Here is a 24,004-nt window from a genome sequence, read left to right as displayed (position 1 = left end):
GCCTGTTCTTTCGAGTCACACATCTAGTCACACACCAGTCCTAGTCAAGGTTACTCTAGCCTGCACCTGTCTTGACATAGGTGACTGGGATTAAGAGGCCAAGAGCCACCAGGTGCCCGGGTCACCCAGGGAAGGGGGTGAGGGGGCCTTAGGGACTTAGGCAACAGGGGAGGGGTCTGCAGCAAGCCTGCGATCTCTAGGGATGGGGGTATCCCTTGCCAGGAGACCCTTGGAAAAGAGGGGAAAAAGCTGGCGAGGAACATCTCGGGGATTCAGAGACTCATGATAGACTGGGGTTGATCCCGGGAGCAAGCAGGACCCCAGACCTTCAGCGTGGGAGGTCCTAGAAAAGGGCCCGCGTACCTTGGCTTTGTTGAGCAGAAGCCCCACGAAGGTGGAGAGCAGCAGGGACGGGGACAGAGGGGAGCGCGGCCGCAGCTCCTTGGCGAGAGCGGGAAAGTGGGCGGCGGGGGGCTCTTCGGGCAGGGTCACCGTGTAGGAGGTACGCATGCTGCGGAGCGGGCGGTGGGCTATGCCCCAAACCCAACGCGGCTGACCAAGGGGTTACCGGGAGTCCCCGTGCCTTGCTACAACCCGGACTCCGAAGCCAGCGGAGACCCCCACAGAACCCCGTCGGCGACGTGGGGCAGTAACCGCTACTGCGGGGCCCAGCGCGCGCTTCTCCGCCTCAACCTCCCCACCTCGCGCAGCCAACCGACCGGGCACGGCGCTCGCGCTCCGGCGGACTGGCTGACCCGCCGAGCTTCCAGCTTTGCGACGTCAGCGCCGGGGAGGGGCAGGGGCAGAGCCGGACCCGGACCACGCCCCGCCCCGCCTTCGCCCCGCCCCGGGAGTTGGCACGCGGACGCCGGCGAGGTCGCAGGGCCCGCCCAAAGCCGATGACCCTGGGGCCACAGAGACGCGGGAACCCTACTGGGGCAAAGCGAGGACGCGCTAACACTGGCCGGCCCAGGGGTTAGGCTCCACAGACAATCTCTGGGGTCCTTGGGAGACGCTCCCCTTTAAGATCAAGTGTCAGTCATCCTGGAGCGCCTCCGCCCGGGCAGCAGGCAATTGTGAACTTGGGGTTGTGGTCCCTTTTGAGACCCTAGGGACAGCTAGTTATTTTTTAGGGCAAAATGCACAGGCGCACACACTTTCGTCTAGCACGCGGGGAACCCCTGTCTTCGTGACGGACAGCATTCTCACGGTCTGCAGGGATCGAGGAGCCTTGGCTAGAAAAGATTCTCAACCGCCTCCGGGGTTAAGCTCCGCTCCTCCTCTAGACCTGGCCTAGCCCATTATCAAGGAAGGCGGTGCTCATTTTATCAGGTACAATAGGTTAGTGGCCCTTTTGGCTCCAGGAAAGAACCATTTCTGGATCCTCCCAATCAATTACCCAAATCCATCTCGTCTAGAATCTTAAATTTTAACTTTTTATGAGAGGGTGGGAAAAAGACGCTCTTCTTGTACGTTGGGGATGGTCTTGTGTGTGTGTGGTCTCCGGCCCCCACGTGGGCAATGATTAAAGGCAGGGGGGTCTAGGGAAAGGGGTTTGTTTTTGATGCTCCGCCCCCTCACCTAACAGGGAAGCCAGGAATCTGCCGAGAGAAAGTATCTTGTTTGGAGCTTGCAGGCTATTTTTAGCCAGTATTTTTAGCGTTTAAAAATACTCGGAGAAGCAGCAGTGTGCGCTGTTACTCATCTGTGGGCTGCTTCTGTTCCTCCTGGCACGCTCATCCCCACATGTACACGAGTACCGCACACACGACCATAACCACATGGAGACTGCGTCCGAGATGCGTGTGTGGGTTGTACCCTAGGCCGCCCACAAAATAGGAATTTGGTGCAAATAGGTGGAGAGCACGGACAGTCTCTCACCATCATGTCCTCAGCACTGGTGGCGGGAGGAGGAGGGAGCAGGAGCCACTGGGCAATGAGGGCTGTCACGGTTGGAGGCACGATCTTCAGACTTTGACCCAACCTGGACCCTGGACGCACTGCAACGGCCCTTTTCTTCAAGCTTCCGTCTTTGTAGCGACACCCTTTTCCAGGGGGCAGGTCCCACACTCTGGCACTGTCAATGCTCGCTCCCATTTGATCACAGCACTGCTGTGAGATAACCAGAGCATCTTGCACGTGGTCCTCCTGGCTTTACAGCTGTCTATCCATAGCCTCTTTTCATTATCATTCTCCTCGTGTTTCTCTGATCCCTGCCACCAAACTACCTTGCTCCTGTTCTGCTCTTAAGAAACAGGACTGGAGCTGGGCAGACAGCACAGCAGACAAACATATTTGCCTCCAAGACAGACTACCTGAGTTAGATCCCAGGTCTCACATGCTTAAAGAAGAGACACACTGTCCTCTACACTTACAAAGTAAATACAATAATTTTGAGCCTACGGGTGTGTGTGTGTGTGTGTGTGTGTGTGTGTGTGTGTGTCTAACTATGTATCCCTGACTGGCCAGGACCTTGTTATGTAGCCTCATGGGGCTCCTCCTGTCTTTTGCCCCCTGAATGCTGGGATTTAAGAAAGAGAAGTAGGCTGCTGCTGGTGGTGGCGGCACATGGGCACACACACAAGCATTTCACCCAGCACTCAGGAGGCAGAGGCAGGTGGATCTCTGAATACAAGGGCAGCCTGGTCTAAAGATAGAGTTTCAGGACAGCCAGAGCTACACAGAGAAATTCTGTCCTGAAAAACCAACCAACCAACCAACCAACTGAAAACAAAAACAAAAGAGAAAGAAAGGAAACAGATCTAGCTGAGCATGTTGCCCTGTAATCCTAGCATTCAGAAGGCTGAGGCAGGAGGATTGCTAGTTTGAGGATAGCCTGGACTGCATAGTAAGAGCCTGTCTGTCCTCTTTCCTCCGACAGTGTAGCAGCTGACTGGTGCTCAAATTCCTGTAAATAACCCCTATCTGTGTTCCCGTAAGCAGCTCTAAGGAAACTCAGGGTCCCTAAAAGGGGGTGGGGATAGAAGAGGGATTGCTTGGTAAAAGGAAGTGGAGCAGCAGAAGTGAGAGCTGGATGAAAGGAGGGGACCTGGGGAAGTATGATCAAAATACATTAGATGCATGTATGAGGATGTCATAGTGAATCCATTGTTGTGTATAATTACATGTTAACAGAAAACATTAAGGAAACGACACATGAGGGCTGGTTAGATGGCGCATCTGGTATAGGTGACTGCCACCAAGCCTAACGATCTGAGTTGGAACCCTCCGTTGCACTGGTGGAAGGAGAGAGATGAATTTGGCAAGCTTTTTGCCATGTGCCAAGGGCAAGGGTGTGCCCACACACAATAAGTAAATGAATGTAATAAAGACACGCATGCAAGATGCAGTTCAGTTGGTAGAGTGTTTGCCTAGCATGCACAAAGCCCTAGATTCAGTCCCCAGCATCACATAAACATATATATACACACACACACACACATACATATATATTCCCATGAGATGAGAAGCTCAAAGTCATCCGTAGCTATATGGCTGTATAAGGCTAGCCCAGGTCAAGGCCACACATACAAACACACACCATTAAGGCCCTTGAATGACCAAGCAGCACTGGACTATGGGCTTTATATATGCTATGCTGGTTAATTTCCATCAAGCACACCGTGAAGCTTTAACTATTACTTCTCGTTGATAGGTGAGGGACTTTATGTGCCAGAGGGGCTTGTGTTCAGTCAGGACCTCAAAACTAATAAATGACTGTGTAGGGCACTGAACCCAGACTTGTCTTAGAGACAAACTCACACTTTTAAAACAGGTACTAAGAAATTCTAGGGTGTTCCTCCTGTTTTTCTGTCTACTTGTAAATTCTATTCAAAACTCGAGTTTTGCCAGATGTGGTGAGGCACACTTATAGTCACAGCATTTGAGAGGCAGAGGCAGGACGTCTGTAAAAGCCAGGCTGGGTTACATAAGACCCTGTCTTAAAAAACACGTAAGTCAGTTCCCCGAGCAGATGGAAGCCCCCGGGCTTGATCTGTTGGGCCATAAAAGCCAGACCAACCCAACTTCTGCTTGGGGTTTTTTTTTGGGGGGGGGATGGTTCAATGGAAGAGTTAGGCCTTGAACTTAACCCCCCAGAGCTACAACAAACAAAACAGCAACTCTAAGCCTTCTATAAAGCCTTCCCTAATTAATTCCACCCAGTTCTAAACACCCATTACTTCATCCACTCAGCTTGCACACTGTTAATTCATTCGAATATGTTTATCTTTGTTTTATAGCTGTAAAACTTGCAAACGGTCTCAGATGCTGTGTGGCTTGTCTTGGTTGCTCCAGCACCTGGGATCATCCTCTAGGGCAGGGCTGGAGGTTCCTTAACGAGGGAGGTCTTAATGAAGAGGGCCAGACTGAGCTCTGCTGAGAATCCTGCATGTTGCAGTTGATCTTAAGGGGAAGGGGTGTGTCTGGTTTTACATGTTGAGCAAGTGTGCTGTGGGTGGGGTGCTGTCCAAGAGATGCTCACCCACTGTAGCATGGCCTCTGTCCCCATGACTTAGACTTAATGACATGTGCACTCCCATCTTGGTGCTGTGCCAGCATGCTCTCCCTCTTTCCTGGGATGCAGGAGGTTGCCGGGGAGGTGTGGGTGTTTCTGGTAGCGGGGAGGGACAGATGGGGAAAGCTGTTGCCTGGATGTATTTTGAGAAATCTAGGGTGAGTTAAACAGCGTCCAGTCTTGTCCAGCATGTCCGACTGCTGCTAAATGCAGCCGAGGAAGATCTCTGGCTTATTCCTCAACTCACCAAATTCCTGTGAGACCCTTTCTTCTCAGAGCCATTTCCTAAAGTGGACTCAGTTTTACTGAGATAGTCCTCTGGGGTCTGAATCTGGTTGAGGCTCTATGACTTAAGTCTGAAATCTACAGAGCCATGTTGGGCTATGTTGAGTCTTGCAGCCCAAAGCTACCGTTTCTCTGAGCTATTTCCTGCCTCTGGTGTAGGACAGGTCATTTTCTTTACCTCAGTCAGGGTTCTCCCTACAAGGACTAGGACTGAAACTATCCTGCTGTTCTCAGACCCCAATGGGTGGCTTTGTCCAGGGTCTGGTGACGATGCTCAGGCTCTGGAAGATGTCTCAAGGCCAGTGGCCCAGATCCTAGCAAGCGTCTCTCTGCTGGCAAGACTGAGGCCTGAGAAGGCAGGGGCTCTGAGTTTTCAGGAAGGTTTTGTGGGCTTCCAGCCCATCGTGTACTTTATGGAGGAGAGTCAGTTTACCCTTCCCATCAGCGGTAGGAAACTATTTCCTTGTAGGAATTAGACCCCCACGGGTCAAATGTTCTGTGCTCTTTCAAGCCCCAGGAAATCTGGTCTGAACCAGCCATATTCAAGAAGCCCACACACTTCCTTCTATTGCTTATGGCTCTGTCTCGGGTGCTAGTTTTATGTATTCACTGAGGTAAGAGGGGGCAAGGGACCACGTGGGCAGCTCTGAGCTCTGAACATGATGTTTGTTTCTGAGGCTGATGGTCAGTGGGGCGGGTCCCCCAGGGGCAGGGAACATTTTGCTAGGCTTGGATTAACTTGTGTTGCTTCGCCCCACCCCAGCACCATATTAACTTAAAATGACATCCTGGAGTGTGTGGTGTGTGTGTGTGTGTGTGAGGGGTGTGGGGGTGGCTGAAGGGAAGACAGGATGGATGGAGGGGTTCAGGACATCAACTGAGAAATGGAGCTGGAGAGTAATGACAAGGACGGCTGCCAGGTCACTGCCCACAGCGAGTCTTCCCGGGACAGAGACATTAGCACTACAGAGAGTCTAACAACCATGCCCAAACCCTCTGCTCTTCCTCCTCAGGAGCTAGGGCTTGTTCTGGTCCTGGGGATTCTCACGAGTGTCTTTAGTACAGACTGAGACCTTCAGAAAGTATGGCCTCCTGGGAGCAGTTGAGGAGGTGGCTGGGGTGGGCCAGGTAAAGATGGGCTCCAGGGTCTCAGGTTGCCAATCTGGACAAATAAGACAGAAGAGGGGCAGTCCAGTGTGGCTTGAGTCAACAGAGTGAGAAGGCAGGGGGACAGGAGAGGAAGGTCCGCTTTTTGGTTCTCAGGCAGTCTCTGCCATCCTCCACTTGTTCAAGTCCAGAGTCCCACCCGAGAGGAGGATCACGTGACCCTGGCTTTATATAATCTCCCTGTCACTGAACAGCTGGAACCCAAGGCTTCAGAACATGAGTCAGCAACCCCAGTGACAGACAGGACCCAGAGACTCAGATTCCATCACTCAGAAGCAGTTCCCCGAGCAGAGAGGAAGGGGCACATAAGATTGTGTGTGCGAACGCCAGGGAACAGCCTAGGTCGGACGTGGGGGGGGGGGAGGGGGGGAGAAGGGGGGACACGACTCAGTCCCTGCCTCTGTGTGGAAGAGGCAGGTTCCTAGCCTGCTGACTATGCTTGGAAGGGCCCTGGGCCAACCCGTGGCTCTTCTTGGGGAGAGGAGGTGAGGCCTGGGAGGGGCAAGTGCGCGGCCTGAGGCCAGCAGGCATCGTGCCAGGGCTGGCCACAGAGCAGCTGGGGGGGTGGATCATAGGAGGATTAGGAGGGATTGTAGGGTTAAAGCACAGGCCTGGCAGTGCTCAGTGGGAACAGCTTGTCCTTCCATAGGCCCCAGGAACAGAAGAGGTGGGGCGAGGGGGAACTGACGGGTTGGTGCTCTCTGGCTCTCTGGCTCTAGGCGCTCTGCAGGGCTGAGCCACCTGGGCTGGCTTGCAAATCCTCCCTAGAAGAGCAAAACACCTTGGTGGCTCCTGGCTCATCGCCCTGCATTTTCAGGGAAAGTGGGGCCTCAGGGGGTTGACCCTCAGAGCCCCAGGGCCGAGTTGCACCTTCACCGACTTCATGCCGGTGGTGCCTCCATTACACATGCTCAATGGAGCCTGTGAAGCTCCAAGCTCAGGTTGGCCGTTACTGTCTTATTGGCTGGAGATGCCTCCACCTTCATTACTTGGTTTGAGCCTTGTGGCAGTCCTGTGAGGAGGGCAGGGCAGGTGCCATCGTTCACTTTATAGAGGAGGAAATCCGTCCGAGCTGATAGGTATCCAAGGTTAAAAGGTAAGACTGTGCCTCTCAGAGGTCACGGGCAGTCTGTCTCGGCCTCAGGTGACCTCTCCCTTCCCTACCTCGGAAGACACACACACCCAGGCCTGCCTCCTGGTGTAACCAAGTAGGCATGGATTTCCTGAAGTGAACTCAAGGCAGAGGCTGGCCTGCACCTCTCTCGTCTCCTAAAGCCAGGAGCAAAGATGACCGACCTTTACTGAGTCCCTACTATGTGTCAGGCTCTTTCACAGTAATTTATGAAGTAGAAACTATGAGTGCTTTCATTTTACAGAAGAGCAAACAGACTTAGGAGTTAAGGAAACTGCCCGAGAAAGCCAGGTGAATGGCACAGAGTTCTCAGTTCCCCAGAGGTGTGCATGGTACAGAGTTCAGAGCTAGAAAACAGCACTGTGAGAAGAAGCCACACTTTTTTTTTTAAAGAAGCCATCCTGGGAGAACAGAACTTATGGAGAAGCTTGTGATGGGGCAGATTTCAAGGCACCCAAAAAGTTGCTCTCACTTCCTTAGGATACAATCAACCCCTGGAAGCGAGCATAAGAGGGCCAAGGTGAAGTGATGGTCTCGGGGCAGTGAGACCGTAGAGGTCTCTCCTGGTTGGTGGTACTGTACTGAGCAGAGCTCAGGATGAAATGCTAGCTTGGCTTTAGGGCACTCCTGACCACCTAACAGTTCTGTGCCTTGCTTCTAGGCCAGAGGGATGCAGGTTCTGGCGACTGAGTTTGCTCAGGGTATTTGCTACCTCGTTGAGATCCTTTCTGAAAACAACTCTCTCCGGCCCTGGGCTGGGGTAGGGCCAGGTGTCCCCAGGAGAAATGAAGGGAAAGGGGACAGCAGACTTCAGGAAGAGCAGTAAGTAGCTGGCTGTGAGGAAGATGACAGATAACAGCAGCTGCTGGGAGTCTGGAGTGTATTGCAGCCTTTGGCCCAGACAACCTGAAAAGCCTGTAACAGGCAGATCTTAAGGCACTGCCCTGAGAGCGTTTGCTCCAGAGGGTCTGGGGGACTGTTAAGCCCATAGGTGATTCTACTGCCACCGAATGCCTGCGGACCCCACAGAGAAGCATGCGTGTACAAGAAGACTTCCTTTCTTCCGAGCAAAGGAAGAGCCGGCAGAGGCTCCCTCCACTGAGAGGAGCCTTTTCATTGCCCATCACCTCTATGAACAACTCTGGACGTGTCGAGAATGGACCCTACAGCGTCCTGTGCCTGTAGCCAACCCTGATGGCTAGAGTCTGAATGTCCTGTGAGACACAGCTTTTGTATCTTCCATGGTACTTCCCAGGTGGCCCAAAACAGTTCAAGTGATACTATCAAAGTTGTCCCAAGGCCCTTTGTCATGACACACTTTAGCCTATGACCCAGCTATGATCCCTAGTCCTGAACAAGCTCTCTAAAGCACTATTTCATGCTATGGCATAGCTTGCTTGCCTTTACAAAAGACATATGCTCTATAAGGAGGGGTACATAAGGAAACAGAGAACACAGCATCCAATCCTCTTACCCACACGCTTGTCTACCTATGTGTTCTTCTGCCCATCAATCCACCACCCCACCCCCACCCCAGTCTAATCACCCATCCATCCATCCATGCAATCAGCAGGTCAGCTGAGCCCCGAGTTGCCAGAGGCACAGGGGAAGGAGTAGAGATACAATCACTTTAAATCTCCAAGAGCTCGCCACCTATTGGACACACGGATAACTACAGGAGAGGAGAGGAGTCACTGCCCCAGGGAGGCGTGTTCAGGGATTAGATGTGAGGGAGACCATGCCAGCCCTTGGTTAATCTCCAACAGAGCCTCTCCCCTCATTCCAGCCCAGGCAAGCTGGAGCACTGAGGTATTAGATCATCTCTATCTCTGGACAAAAGACTCTACACTATTTTCTCCAAAGATACAAACCTATTCTCCAGATACCCTGAACTTAAGCTGCCGGCATCAGGGGAAGAGTCCTGCTACTCCTAATATCTCATGCCTGGACAGGAAGAGAACCATCCAGAGCAGGGATCGGGGTGGGAGGATGGCTCTCTCTCCACAGGTAACATGGTGATCACACTTCTACTGTGGCATCCAGCCCTGGATGGACCAGAGCCCACAGGGGAAGACCCTGACATTTTGGATGGGAGATCAGAGAATGAGAAGAACAGCAGACAGGGGGGGCTGAACCTCCTAGAGCACCTTTGGATCATTCCCACGTGTGTAGGTCTCTGAAGCACGGGCCAGCCCCTTCCCCATGGCTCTGAGCCATGGAGCCACCAAGTCATGCTTTGATCATCGTGGAAGATGATCTCTGCTGCTTGTCCGCCACCAATCGTCAGTCAGGTTGGGAGTTCTGTTCCTAGCCTGGCTCTTTGTAACACGGGGCTGTCTCCCCAGTCCCTCACTGGATCCCCAAGAGTAAACTCACCATGGTGTCTCGCCCTGGAGAACTGGAGCGGCTGGGCCCAGAGGCCTGGCCCTTGCTCTTCTCCCACAGTGTGTAACGGCCACTTGGTCGGTAGGTGGGACTGAGGACTTCAGGGACTCGGGAGGGAGGAGGGGCTTGCGTGAGCACCTGTGGTGCACTGCCCTTTCGACCATAGTTCTCCAGATAGTCTGTTAGGTACTCAGAACGGCTGGCTGCTTGGTAGAGGCCCTGCAGGGCACAGAGCTCCTTACGCGTGCGGGCCAGCATGGGGCTGCGACCCAGGTTTCCAGGGTCTATCCTAAAGCCCTCTGAGGTCCGGTAGCCATCTGAAGTCCGGTAGCCATCTGAAGTCCGGAGGCTGGAGAAATCCCGGGCCAGGTCTGATTGGCTGTTCGATTTCTTCTGGCTCAGGGTCACCCCCTGGTCTCTGGCATTCATGGGCAGGTAGCTGAGGGAGTTGCTGGAAACTCCATAAGAAAATCCACTGCCTCCGTTGAGTCCACTGCCCGAGGGCCTTTCATTGCCACGGGTCTGGCTCTCTGACCGCTTACTACTCCCAATGATGTCAGATCTCAGCAGGGGGCGGCCCCTGTCACAGTCCAGAATGGAGGAGGGGCCGTAGGTGCGGGGCCGTGGGAGGAAGCTGGTGGGGGAGACCGGCTTGAAACCAAGTTTTTCCTTCTCCAGGAAGGAGGCGGCCAGGTTGGCCCCATAGGAAGAAGGGGTGTAGGTGCCATAGCCCGGTTTGGCATAGGGGGCATCTGTGTAGCGGGACGATTCTGTATAGCGCTTCAGGGTGGAGGAGAGCTGGGACATCCTTCAGGGTGGTACTCAGTGGGTACTGGGAGCCTCATGGGCTGAAAGACAAGGAAAGCAGCTGTCAAGGGCTCTGCGAAGCACCAGGCCCATCCTGTGCTCATTCTTTATGCCAGCTGGGCCAGGACCTTAGGGCTCAACAGGGACCACTTGGGGCCTGCCTATAATAGGCTGGCTAGCTCCAGAGAAACACACATGCAAACAGGTATGTATATGGGTGGGTGTACCCATGTACCCACAAGAACAACCAGCAAAAGGCACAGCCTCTCCACTTCCCCAGCCCTCTACATCAGAGACTCCAGCTGAATCTCATGTGGGTCTTCTTGTAAGTCTCGGCAGGAACTTTTAGAGTTGGCAAGGGCTGGAGACTGGGGGATCCTACCACCCTCAGTGCATAGACTGGGGGACAATGAGCACTTTGAGTTATGAATGCTTCTCTGCCTTTGGCAAGCAGTTCTACCTTCAGGTATAAAATGCTCCCTCCACCCCCCGGAAATGTCTGGAAGACTGTGAGGAAGAGGAGGGTCTCAGGAAAGGAAGTGATGGCGGGAGATGGGAGGGAATGTCTAGCAGAAGGGCTGGACCCTGGTCTCCAGACCTCCCTTGGTACTCTTCCTTGGACACAGGTACCTGCTTGGTCACACAGGGGACCACACCAGGAACGCTGGTGAGGTAGAACCTGTCTATTCTCTTCCTGGAGTTTGGCTTTGTCTTCCCAGTGGAGCTTAGGAACCTACGGCCTCCTAGGAGGTTTCAGGACCCACGCAGGGGCCAAACTGATCCTGGAGTTACTTGACTTGTGCAAGAGGCGCCCCCTAGAGTCAAGATCCTGTACTGTAGACTGCAGACACTCCCAGACTTCAGGGTTTTGTAGATTAATCCCTGAATGTGGAGGTTGGATAGTCCTAAAGGCCATGTATTGATTAACCTATTGTACAGATACGGGCATGATGCCTGCTTGTCCAAGTTCACCTGCTCTGGAGAGTCAGGATTGGAACCCAGGTCGTGGCCCCGCACCCTTTCCCACCAGCCTTGCTTCTACCATTCCTCAGCAGAGTTGGGCAGCTCTGAAGACTCCTAGAACCCCTCCACCATGTGGCAAGAGGGGAGAAGGTGCTTTGGAGAAAGGGGCACAGAGGACCAGGCTCCTTTCTTCAGGGACTCTTAAGTGGGGGTGGGGTGGGGTGGGGCTCAGGGTGGGGTGGAGGTCTGGAGACCTATCCAGGAATCTCAAGAGTAGCATACGATTTAAAAAATCTCTCTCGGGCTGGAGAGATGGCTAAGCGGTTAAGAGCACTGACTGTTCTTCCAGAGGTCCTGAGTTCAATTCCCAGCAACCACATGGTGGCTGACAGCATCTGTAATGGGATCTGATGCCCTCTTCTGGTGTGTCTGAAGACAATGACAGTGTACTCATAAATAAAATAAATCTTAAAAAAATAAAATAAAAATCTCTCTCCTCCTCCATGTGTGCGTGTGCATGTGTGTGTGAACACCACACACACACACACACACACACACACACACACACACACACGACACAGACATGAAAGTCAGAGGATAACTGGTAGGAGTCAGCTCTATCTTTCCACCATGCATGTTTGGGGGTTTGCCTGTTGGTTAGGTTAGGTTTGGTGGCAAGTGATTTTACTTGCTGAGCCATCTCACTGGCCCCAGGGCTGGTTTTGACTCTCTCTGAGACAGACCAGTTGAGCAGTTACACTAGCCGTTGAACCTCTTTGAGCCCCGATTTCCTCCCTGTAAAGTTGCCTAATAACATCAGGATTCCTATCTCGCAGGGTTGTTGTGAGGACTGAGATAATAACACGGGAAAGCGCTTAACAATGACCGGCTATTATCTTCTCTCCTAGCCAGCCCAGCCAGGCCGCCCAGCTCCTCCTTTGTAATCTATAATAATGGCAGGGCTGGCCATTCCCTGGCCTGGCCGGCTAGACCTCAGCCCAGGCGCCAGGCTTCCCCCTGCCACCCCCAGTGAGTTAAGTGGGTAGTGGGTAGACATCTAGCCATTCAACAGACACTGGCTCATGCAGCCCACAGCTTACCTAGGCCAGCAGCCCAGCTCACCAGGGCAGGGAGGATGTGTGCCAAGCCCCAAACGCTGAGAGCTTGGCAGAAGGTTGTAGAAACTCAAGCCACTGAAGGCTCTGGAGAGAGGTAGAGGTGGAAGGTGAGGAGGTGGCCACAGAACGGAGTTCCTTAACTGTGCCAGAGACCTCCAGTAGTTTTCAGTCCCGGCTGGCACCAGAAAGGCTGTCCATCTGACTGTCTTCCTTGCCTGGCTCAGGGGATCCCAATACCTTGTGTGGACACTTTTTGTCCACTCTGCCCCCTTCTCCCATGGAACTTCCAGTCTGCTCTGGGAGATGGTAACTGTGTGAGGGTCTGAAGTACGGATAGTGGGAAATCACGGGGAGGTGGGGGTGGGAAACAGAGGCCTAGGGCTGGGGGCAGGGGACCTGTCCTGTTCTCTTTCACTTTGGAGAACTCCATCAATAATGCAAAGTCAAAGAAACTTCAGGCCTTGGGAGCTGGGCTCTGGGACACCCGGCAGCCAATCAGATTGGCCCCCACCCTCAGCATATGAGCTCATGGCTCCTCCTCCCCAGCTCTCCCTCCCTTCTCCCAGACTGAGGCTCCTAGGGAATTGGTATTCTGTGGGCACTGCCTCAAGACTGTGACCTCTCTCAGCCCAGAGGATGACGCACAAGTGCCCAGGCCAAACGAGATACAGCGACAGGGACAGACAGCACTGGCACTTTTAAGGCCTGACCCTGGAGCCCCATCTTCTAGTTCAGAGAACCCTGAGGAGGACTCCCCAATCCCTGCTCTCTTGTCTGCTCCAATCTGGCAGGCAACTGCCAAGTCTCTCCTGTCCAGATAGTTCCACCAGTTGCTCGATCCCAGCCCCTGGAAACTGCCAGCTCTGATGTCTACCTCACAGCTCCCAGGGTAGGAGAAGGTTTCTTTTTTGGAGCTGAAACTTTGCACACATCTCTCCCCTCCACTAAGCCCTACTTTTGTCGGAGAAAAGTCTCAGCGCCTCAAAGGTGAGAAGACAGTTTACTACGTTAGATTCTCTTGGCGTTACCTGGTCCTGCTGTCCCTGGAGGCTACTGAATGCACCATGGGCAGGAGCTTCGGTTGGGGAATCTGCCTGTGGCCTTGCTGCGCAAGACAGGGACAGGAAGGGCAGCACTCACATGGCTTTGAGTCTCCCTGTTGCCACAGGAACGGCTGGGACTGAATGGCTCTTTCATGGGGCAGTGGGAGGCCAGCCTATTGGCTGGGATCCCCCACACTCCTCCCTGTCCACTGTGGGGCCCCTGCTGCCTGGCTCCTCTCATTGTTTTTCCAGAACTGGCAAGTTCAGGCATGTGGCTGCTGGCTGCACCTCCCCGGGTGCCTGCCACCTTGGACAACGGCGGTAGTTCCTACCCATGCTCCCTTCTTCATGCCATTTTTACAGAGATGTTGATGTCTCTCTTCTTGCCGAGAGTCTCCATCATTTTGCAAAGTTTCCCTAAGAAACTGACAATGGTGGCATAGCTTTGCACAGATGCACTTGGCTTCCTGTGGGGACACCGGAGCCATGGAGCTGTGGCTCCTAGCCAACAGGTCCCACACACCTACAGAGCAGACATAGAACTCACTGAGGACTTTAAATGCAGCTTTTGACTTTGTCTGCCGGACAGCCTCGTCCTGTGTGCACTCCATCCTCCCTACCCTTCCTGGCAGTGTCCTCAAATGTAGATTCCTAAAAAAAAATCTCAGGGCAGATGCAAGCTTGAACTTCTTCAGACACATACATTCTCAGGCTTACAAACATAAGTGTGAAGGCTATATTGTTTGCTTTAAATGAAATAGGTATCCGTATTTCTAAAAGTACAAGAAATTTAAATAGTGGATTTTTTTTTTTTTTTGGACAAGTCTTACTTTATAGCCTAGGCTGACCTCAAAGTTTTTGTCTTGTCTCACGTCCCAAGCACTGCAGCTGGTAAGTACGAGCCCCTGCCCAATAGTGAAACTAAGTTTTATTGTTCTTATTTCAGATCTTAACAGGTCTTAACATTTAAAACTGCACCGACTTTGGGCTATAGCACACTAACTCAGCCCTTCCTTTCAGAAGTCATGTTATCCATACATCTACCTGCAGATAAGGAAACAATTCTTTCTGCAAGTAAACAGTCAGGCTGCTGGAGTGCCGGTGCTGGCTGGGACTGAGCTCTGTCCACTACAGCTACTCTGAAGCCATCCATCCCCTGTCCCGAAAGCAGCCTGTGGAGTCAAGGGAGGACCCCTCCAGGATGCAGATGTCCTTTATCCAGCTGGGAGAGAAGACTCCTTGCGGAAGTGGCCCCTGGATTTTCCACTGTAAGTGAATGAACATGAAGCCCAGTGTAACCCGAGCTGCCGCAGCACTGATCGGCTGGGAGATGGTGAGAGAGGCCTCTATTTCATCTGCTCTGCCAAGCTCTGTGTGTCCCCTGGTAATGGCACAGGCTCCTGGGCCCCAACCTAGTGGCGGACATATCCCCGAGCCTCCTTCCCCTAGCTGTTGTTTAGCCCACTCCCCAAGGGTACCCACACTAGGTGAGTCGGGTTGAGGTGAACCTTGTTCCCTTGAGGCAGCCAACCACCTGGCATCATCAAGTCACTGTCATCAGTCACTGTCATTTCCTGTCGCTCACGCTCACGTGAAGGGCTCCCTAACCTGCCCAGCTAGAGGAGGGACTTAAGCCTCAAGAATCCCAGGCACTCCTGGCCCTGGAGGCAGAGGACCGGTGATGCACCACATCTTAGCCGAGTTCTGTCTGGATCTGCTCATCTTTCTGAGGCAAAGGCCTGTCCGCATCTGTGGTTCTGTCACTGGCCGCACTTACCTCCTCTACCCAACTAGACACTACATGGACACACCCCAAACAGCACTAAGTCCCTTTTCTCCTACCCAAGATGTTCAGGTCAGGTCAGGGGGAGTCCCAGTCAGTCTCACTAGCTGCTTGGGAACGTCCTCAATGGTGACCTCAGAGCTTCCCAAAGCTGCTTGCTAACTGTATCAGAATGTGCTGACCCGAGGAGTAAGAGGTACGAGGGATGCCCCGTCACACCTATGACCCTTCCTCCTGGCTGCTTGGATCCCTTGCCACACTCTCTGGCCACAAGTGTCCACCCTGGCAGATGTGGAGAAAATGGCAAGAGGTATACATTTCTGCGTTATGCCTCTTGAGCCCCGAGCCTGACCCTCTGACCTGGTGCTAGAACCCCTTTCTATTAGAGGCTGGTTGATAGCAACCCACTTTTATCAAAGAATCCTCTCTTTGAGTTCGGGGGAGGGGAGTCCTGTAAAGGAATTTGTGCAAGTCTCCATTTTTCTTGCGTTTAGGAGGTGCCCAGAACTTGGGAGGGGATGGGAGATGAAGAGGTAAGGTGAAGAGATCAGAGATGAAAAAGATCCTGGTTTGTGGAGAAGTGGTGGGCCCAGAGGGCTCACTACGGGATGTTTTTTTTTTTTTTTTTTTTTTTTTTTTTTTTTTGACTTGGTGTTAGGAAGGATGGCTATCTCTACAAGCCCAAGAAAAGGCAAAGAAACAGGCTTCCTAGAAGCAGAAGGTAGCCTGCAATTTTCTTTCCCCTCCTCATGCCCAAGTACCCCTCCTAGGGCTCCCTGCTCTAGAGCGTCCTCGCTCCCCTCCTTTAGGGCTTCAGTTGTCCTCTGTCCCTATACCCTGAGGAGCATTTGGTTACAGCACTCACCAGGTCCAGTGGGTGGCCTCTCAAATGCTCCCCCCCCCCCACACACACTGAGGGCTTACTTAGCTGTCCTTGAAGCTCAGACACCAAAGAGAGAGCTACTGACCTGTGTTGGGGGCACTGGATGGAGCCTGGGGGCTTCTTTCCCCGAAGGGAAAAGACTGCTGTGTAGCCTCCAGAGGCTGGAGTCTGACCGGGCCTGGGTAATCCGGAGCTCAGGTTACGCTAGCTAGATATATATAGTATCTTATCTGACCTCTCCGAGATGGCAACTCACTTGCATTCCAAGCCCCAGGAGAATTAAAGGGGCAGTGACAAGCCCACCGTCCACCCGATGCCTAGTGGCTGGAGGAAAGTTGAGAATGAGCTAGAATCCTGGGAGGGAATATTTGGAAATAACAGGAAGGATCAAGGGGATGGGGGATGGGGGGCAGAGGGCTGGGGATAAATTTGAGTCCCAAACATGGAGAAGGTGGATTCTCTAGCGCTGTCAGTCACAGGTTGAGCGAACAGGAAGAGGCCAAACTGCTAAACCAGATGCTAGAATTTTAAGATGGGGAGGACCTAGCTCGTCCTATGGACATGGACAGAGGGGGTGGAGGATCAGCACTTGGGTTTCAGTCCACTACTGTTTTTAAGGTGGACTTGTAGGTCTAGGCCTGAATTCTTACTCTTTCCTGTATTGGATCTAAGATAGCTTGTGAGGATACTCAGGTCTCTGAATCTTAGCTATGTAGTTTGTAAAACATGAATAATAGAACTAGCATGGTGACACATGCCTTTATCCCAGCACTTGGGAGACAGAAACAGGCAGATCTCTGAGTTCAAGGACAGCCTGGTCTACAAAGCAGATAGCCAGGGCTACACAAAGAAACTCTGTCTCAACAAAACCAAACACAAACAAACAAAAAACCACAAAGGAACAAACAAACAAACAAAACCCATGAATAACAACAGTCGTGACTATGTCTCACAATGGTGAGGATAAAATAATAGTTTTAAGTCTCCTCGAACATAGCAAGAGTACAACAAACGACAAGCTTATTGGCCGTGTTCACTGTCAAGTCACTAATGTTAGTTGTAGCAGGCAACCCTAGAAGAAAAAGGCCTTGGGCCACCTTTCAGGAAACTGCTGATGGCAAATAATATTCCTGCAGTTTTCTGAAACAATCCACGTCCCCCAAATGGAAAGGTCAGACAGACTTTGCCACTTTCCCAAGGCGACAGGCCAAGCCTACTTGGGCTCCTTTCCCCTTTGCTCAGAAAAAAAAAAAAAAAATCAAGTGTGGCTTCCTTGGGCTGCCAGGGAATGTTTGGCTCCAGAGGAGCAGTTCCAGTCTACCTGTTGGAGGGCTCAGGGTTCCAGGGTGTCAAAGGCAGGCTGGACAGGGTCATGAGAGGACCATCGTTCTGGCCTCGGTGCACCTGTCTGCTCCCAAGAGGAATCTTCTGCTTCTTGATGGCTCTCCCTGGAGACTGGAAGGCCCGAGGGCTGGTGCCTCCACCCTGTCTCAGCACAAGGTACTGACTCAGACTGGGTCCTGGTGATGCACTTTGGAGGACGCCCTCATTCCAATCCTCATTCCAGAGCGGCATGCGCCTACAGCATCAAAGAGTAGGGGACATCCCCCACCCCAGGCCATCCATCAGTTCTCCATGCCTCTTGTTTTGTGGTTTGATGTGTGTGTGTGTGTGTGTGTGTGTGTGTGTGTGTGTGTGTGTGTGCAAGCTTATATGCCCGTGTTTGGGGGAGATAAGCAACCCCTACTAGAATCTTCAACTCAACTTCATTCTCAAAAGCTCTGGGGTTAAGAGCTAGGAGTTCTCTTTTCTCTGGAGAGCTAGAAACGGTTGACCAGGACTCCCCTAGGCAAGTTGCATGTCAGAGAACATTGCATGGCTGCTTTTGCTTTGGGATTGGTGAGAATTTCAAAGTTGCCTCTTTCTGATTTGGGATTGGTGGAAAATTTTTCCCTTCCGCTTAACTGCTAGCTTCCCCTAAGCCCCTTCCCCCGCTTTGGAAAACTGACCAAGAGATAGCCCCGGGATGTTTAACAACAGGGAGGTTGTTAGCTGCACACACACGTGGGGAGAGGGGGGTGTCAGGGTCCAGGGGTCATTCTCGGGCTACACAACACACAGGGCGGGGAGACCTGTACCCGCGGTTACAGTGTTTCCTCAGAACACATTGATCAGCACACAGATGGCTCTTCCTGGCACCCCGAGCTGGCAGCTGGCAGCCCCTCTCATACACTGGCACCCACAGCTGGAGTCTCCCCCTCCACACATCTGGCCCTCGCCCTACATTTCTCACGTCCAGACTGCCCAGGCTGCCTTTGACACCCTACTTTCCGAGTCTCAAAGCTGGTACTGACCCTGGCTTTTTCCTTCCCCGACCTGCGACAGGTGGCACGTACCTGCCTCTTCTCGGAGGATGGACGAGTCGAACCGGGCACAAGCATGGAGCTGCGGATGAGTCCTGGCTGGTACTGGCGCGGCGCAGCGAGCAGTGGCTGACGCAGAGGGCTCCCTGGCCTCGCTCGGTGCCTGCCCGCCTCTCCCCCACCTCCGCCGGGGGCCCAGAAAGGACCTCCCCGGGAAATCGGCGCCACCCAGCGGGCAGCAGCCTCATTGCGCCCGGGCCGGCCAAACCACACCCCGCGTTTGCGTCACTGATATACGTCATGGCTATTGGCTTGTTCCTATTGTTGCGTCAGTAGAGCCCCGCCCGGCGCGCATCTCCCAGGTAACCGGGTATATACAGAGAACCACGTGGAGAAAAAGCACGCCTGTTTGGAGCCGGTGGCGCAAGGAAAGAAGTGGACTGGAATCTGATAGGTCCTGGCGCTGGGAAGACTGAGACAGAGGGTCACTTCACGGGAAAAGGCAACATTCCAGCTTTCAGATCTTAGAGAAGGCTTTCCTACCGGGCTGGGAATGTTCTATTCCATAGACTCTTTTTCTGCCTACTTTTTTATTTTATTTATTTATATTTAAAAATGCATTTATTTAAACAACCATGTATATCTCATAGCAATATTTATAGAGCCCCATAGGTCAATCAATCAGGTAAAAAAAGATTATGTCCATTCAACACACTATCAACGTACATGACTATTCAAGTGACGCATTCTATGGGCTACTTATTAAGTACATTACTAGACATGGTGATAAGTACTTTGCATATATTAGCTTTCTCATTTAATCTTTTTAATGGTCCTGTAAAAGAACCACTATAGTCATCTATTGCACAATGTAGCTGAAGCCTAGGGAGACCATGTTCAAGTGGTAAATAAATGTCAAGTGTCTTGTACATGTCTACTAATGCAGTTCGCTTAGGTGACTACTGGGAGGACTTAGCCCAAGAAAGGATAGCATTTCATCTAAGCTATCAGGTTTAGAATAAGAAAAAAAGATGCAACTTGTATTTTAATTTTAAGCAAATGACTTTATTTTTAATCAATTAGTTATTGTGTGCAATGGTGCTTTGCTTGCATGTATGATTGATCCCCTGGAGGTGGAGTTACAGACAGTTGTAAGCTGCCATTTAGATTTTGGGAATTGAACCCTGGTCCTTTAGGAAGAGCTGACAGTGCTCTTAACTGCTGAGCCATCTATCCAGCCTGCAAACTTGACTTCTAAGAGTTATTTATTGTTAAATTAGATAACACCCCCTAAGAAAAATCAGAGTTATTCTTTTTTAAAAAATAATTTATTTTTATTTTATGTGCATTAGTGTTTGGCCTGTGTGTATGTCTGTGTGAAGGTATCAGACATTGGAGTTACAGACAGTTGTGAGCTGCCATGCGGTTGCTGGGAATTGAACCCAGGTCTTCTGGGAGAGCAGTCAGTGCTCTTAACCATTGAGCCATCCATCTCTTTAGCCCCTCTTTTTTTTTTTTTTTCCTCAAGGCAAGGTTTTTCTATGTAGTCCTGGAACTCACTCCATAGTCCAGGCTATCCTTGAATTCACAGAGATCCACCTGCCTCTGCACCAACTCACATGGTCTGAGCTCCAAATGTGCATGTGCACACAAACACATAAACAAAAATCATAAAAACAAAATACAACAAAAGTGAAATGCTAACCCTGTTAAGTTTCCTCTTAAAAAAAAAAGGGCCAGGGCAAATCTTGATATATTTTCCCCCTCTTGATTATTTTTTTAAATTTTTATTTAAAAATTAAAAAAAAAGATTTATGTATATGAGTACTCTATCTGCATATACACCTACGTGCCAGAAGAGGGCATCAGATCCCATTACAGATGTGGTTGCTGGGAACTGAACTCAGGACCTCTGGAAAAGTAGCCAGTGCCCTTAACCACTGAGCCATCTTTCCAGCCTGTTCCCACTTGGCTCTTATACCCCACCCTTCTTCCTGACTGATGAGGAAAGCTGCCCAACCAAGTAGGCTAGTGCCAAGATAAGTCCCAAGACTTCAGTTTTGCCTGCATCATTAATTCTCCTAAGCCCTTAGCTCCTCCCCTGAATTTTTCCTCCAATATCATCATGTGTCCTCAATTTCAAGTTTCTTCTCATATTTCCCAAAGAATGTAGACACAACCAGAAGGCAATACTTAAAACCTTTTTAAAAAAGATTTATTTATTTATTATATGTAAGTACACTGTAGCTGACTTCAGACACTCCAGAAGAGGGTGTCAGATCTCATTGCAGATGGTTGTGAGCCACCATGTGGTTGCTGAGATAAGAACTCAGAACCTTTGGAAGAGCAGTCAGTGCTCTTGACTGCTGAGCCATCTCTCCAGCCCCCAATACTTAAATTCTTACCAACCCTCACTCCACCTCTTCATTGAACTTGTAGGTATGGAATATACCAGACTCTGTTCGAATTTTATTTTAAATATAGGAGATACAGCAGGTACAGCCTCTCTTTAAGGGGCTCCCATTTTAGTAGGAACAGAAGGAAAAGGAAAAAGTACAGAATCCAATGTGTGGGGTGGGGCTAGATCGACAGAAGCCAGCTAGACAGCTAGGGGTGGTAAGGAGCATGTAGGTTGTGGTCTGAGATAGCCCAGTGAGGAAGTAACACAGGTGACCTGCAGATGGTGAGAAGTGAGCCAGGTACATATCTAGAGAAAGAATGTTCTAGGCAGAGGGGAGGCTGGACTGGGCCCTCCCCACATCAGTCACTGGTTAAGAAAAGTCCTAATGCTGGAGCTTAGGGAGGCACTTTCTCAATTGAGGTCCCCTCCTTTCAGATGACTCTAAGGCACAGACAGAAAGCGCAAAGGTCCTGAGGTGGAAGCCAAATGCTAATTTTGAGGAAAACTAGGTGGGTGTGGTTGGAGTAGTGTATTGGTACAGCTTACCATGCTGCATCAATTAATCATAACCGCCATGGTTTCCTGAATTGTCTTGCTGATTCGTCCTACCTGCTCCCTCCCCGTGTGGTAGCTAATTTTCTCAACTTGACACAAGTTAGAGTCATCTGAAAGGAGGGGACCTCAATTGAGAAAGTGCCTCCCTAAGCTCCAGCATTAGGACTTTTCTTAACCAGTGACTGATGTGGGGAGGGCCCAGTCCATTGTGGGTGAGGCCACTCCTGGACTGGGGTCTAGGATTCCATAAGGAATCAGGCTGAGCAGTCCACAATGAGGGCCGATAAGCAGCACGCCTCTATGGCCTCTGCATCAGCTTGTGCCTCCAGACTCTGACCCTGCTTCAGTCCCTGTCCTGACTTCCTTCAATGATGTGGAAGTGTAAACCAAATAACCCTCTTCCTCCCCAGGTTACTTTTAGTCTTGGTGTTTCATCACAGCAATATTAATCCTAACTAGGACACCCAGGAAACCATAAAAAAGATAAAGCCATTAGAGTCATATATGGGGCTTTATAGCCAGACCCAGCCTCTAGCCAGGGATGCACCTCCCTATGATATGACCCTTAAGTAAATCAGGGATATTCTAGTCTGTGTCCTAGCCCATTAATATGCTCCTTTTTTGGCTCAAATTGTGAAGATCCACTTGATCTTGCTGCTGCGCAAGACCACCTTCCGTTGGCCAAGTCTCCATACACTGAGATGGGAGACCTGGATCTGACTTCTGAATGGAGGATGGATCCAAAGAGAGCCAGAGCAGAACAAGGATACTCGGCCAATTCACCTGAGGAGAGATGACAGGAACACTCACTGGGGTTGTGGAAGCAAGAGAATTGATGAGAGATCGCTGTGTCCTGGGCACGTTTTGCTGTCAGCAAACGACAGGGTTTTGTGATGGGTTAGGTAGTAAGAGGGAAGGCAGGAGTTAAGGAGAGGGAAGCTGCAGGAGGGGAGAGGGTTAGAAAGGAGCAGATAGATTAGTCTTGTTCCAGGATAGTTGATTATGGTTCATAGAAAACCTAATTATTAGCAAAACATGAAAGCCTCATTAGATGTTACGTTCGTCAGATGCAGTTACAGTTACGTATGTTCCGAAGAGACAGTTTGGGAGTGCCTCTAAAAGCCAGGATAGATAAGAGTGCTAAAGAATGGAAAGTTCCTGCCTGTGTTAAGGCAAATTACTTGGGAGAGGTCTTGTGGTCTTTGCTCTGTGATCCCAGGCAAAGACAGCTGGATGGCCTTGAGCTGCCTCGCTGTTAAGGTAAAATGGTTCTGTCCCCACTGACTTGGCCTGGAGCCCTCCACCATGAAGTGGTGTGGTTCAGGTTCAGGTGCAGGGGAGGATATACATACATACATACATACATACATATATATATATATATATATATACACATAAAATTTCCATTGGCTCTCTTTGGGGCTCGATCTTTTGGTGTGGCTCTCGATTTGGGTTCTCTTTTGGCTTGGAAGAGCTTCATGGAAGACGCTTCTAGTAGGAGATAAGGATTCTCTCTCTGGCTTGTAGGACCCACAGAGAAGGCAGCTGGTGAGACACAGGTGAAACAGGATTCTAGGAAAGAGAGCTAAGGAGCCTTCTTGGGTTTGGAGGAGCTCAAGAGAAAGGTAGACTAGCTTGGAGGAATGATGCAGATTTCTAAAGAGCTAGCAGTTTAGTTGTAGGACCTGGCTTGTAAATAGATACTTTGTATATAGTTAAGAAAATAAAGTTACCTTGCTGAGCTAGCAGGCTTTATTTATTTATTTATTTTTAAATTTCATTTATCTACTTGATATATATGATGAGTACACTGTAGCTGTCTTCAGACATCCCAGAAGAGGGCATCAGATCCCATTGCAGATGGTTGTGAACCACTATGTGGTTTCTGGGAATTGAACTCAGGACCTCTGGAAGAGTAGTCAGTGCTCTTAACCATTGAGCCATCTCTCCAGCCCCACTAGCAGGCTTTAAAAAACAAACAAACAAACAAACAAACAAATGGTGCTCCTGCCTCACCTCTTTATTGAGTACAAATATTAGTTAAATTTAAAAAGACAAATAGCCTGGCTTATTATATCATACATTTAAGGTGACTTTTAGGAATCCTGATGAGTTATCAACAATGCAGATGTTGAAATCTGATGTGATCTGGGCTGGGGGTTATAAATTTGAGAGCCCTCAGGTTATTTAAAACCATGATATGAAAAGAGATTGGCAAATGTAGACAGAGAAGGGTGTGAGGTCTGGATTCTGGGATTCTCTTACATTAAGTAGCTTCAAAGATGGTTGGAGCCATCTGAGAGACTGAGGAATGAATGGCCCATGGCCTGAAAGAGTGTCCTGAGAGACAGCAGGGAGCATGTTGGATGCTCAGGAAGCTCATGGAGGAGGAGGGAGAGAGCAATGGGTCAAATGTCAGTGGTTAAGTGAATGAGTTTCAGATTGATTTAGAAGGTTGAAGAAGTTCTGGTTCAAGTTGGAGAAGCATTGATCTAGGTACCTAGTTGTTTCTTCTTCTTCTTCTTCTTCTTCTTCTTCTTCTTCTTCTTCTTCTTCTTCTTCTTCTTCTTCTTCTTCTTCTTCTTCTTCTTCTTCCTCTTCCT

General features: G+C 50.7%; 1 protein-coding gene and 1 long non-coding RNA gene across 11 annotated transcripts in view; one reads left to right on the top strand and one right to left on the bottom strand.

Moving 5' to 3' along the window:
• The window catches only part of Usp2 (ubiquitin specific peptidase 2), a 28,607-nt gene extending 9,929 nt beyond the window's left edge, over positions 1-18,678 (bottom strand). Inside the window, exons 1-3 of one of the 9 annotated variants that reach the window (XM_006510480.1) lie at positions 18,479-18,621; positions 17,404-17,661; positions 9,477-10,333 (exon numbers count right to left, since the gene is read on the bottom strand). In XM_006510480.1, coding sequence (XP_006510543.1) covers positions 9,477-10,292 — 816 coding nt within the window. In that variant the 5' untranslated portion in view covers positions 10,293-10,333; positions 17,404-17,661; positions 18,479-18,621. Of the gene's footprint in view, positions 1-363; positions 780-5,972; positions 6,733-9,476; positions 10,334-12,355; positions 12,458-13,401; positions 13,535-16,167; positions 16,271-17,403; positions 17,662-18,478 lie in introns of those variants that run through there. The other 8 variants (XM_030244448.1, XM_006510486.4, NM_198092.2 and 5 more) reach the window with 8 other exon arrangements.
• Positions 709-19,374, top strand: Gm39325. 2 transcript variants are annotated; one of them, XR_870690.2, is made up of 3 exons: positions 709-1,332; positions 14,437-14,684; positions 18,468-19,374. It is a non-coding gene; the product is annotated as a predicted gene, 39325 (long non-coding RNA). The 2 variants fall into 2 exon arrangements; XR_870689.3 differs by lacking the exon at positions 709-1,332 and having other exon boundaries at positions 13,531-14,684.
• The last annotated feature ends 4,630 nt before the right edge of the window (positions 19,375-24,004 follow it).

Source organism: Mus musculus, chromosome 9 (genome assembly GCF_000001635.26).
Source record: "Mus musculus strain C57BL/6J chromosome 9, GRCm38.p6 C57BL/6J".
NCBI lineage: Eukaryota > Metazoa > Chordata > Mammalia > Rodentia > Muridae > Mus > Mus musculus.
This window is presented reverse-complemented; position numbering and strand designations above follow the sequence as displayed.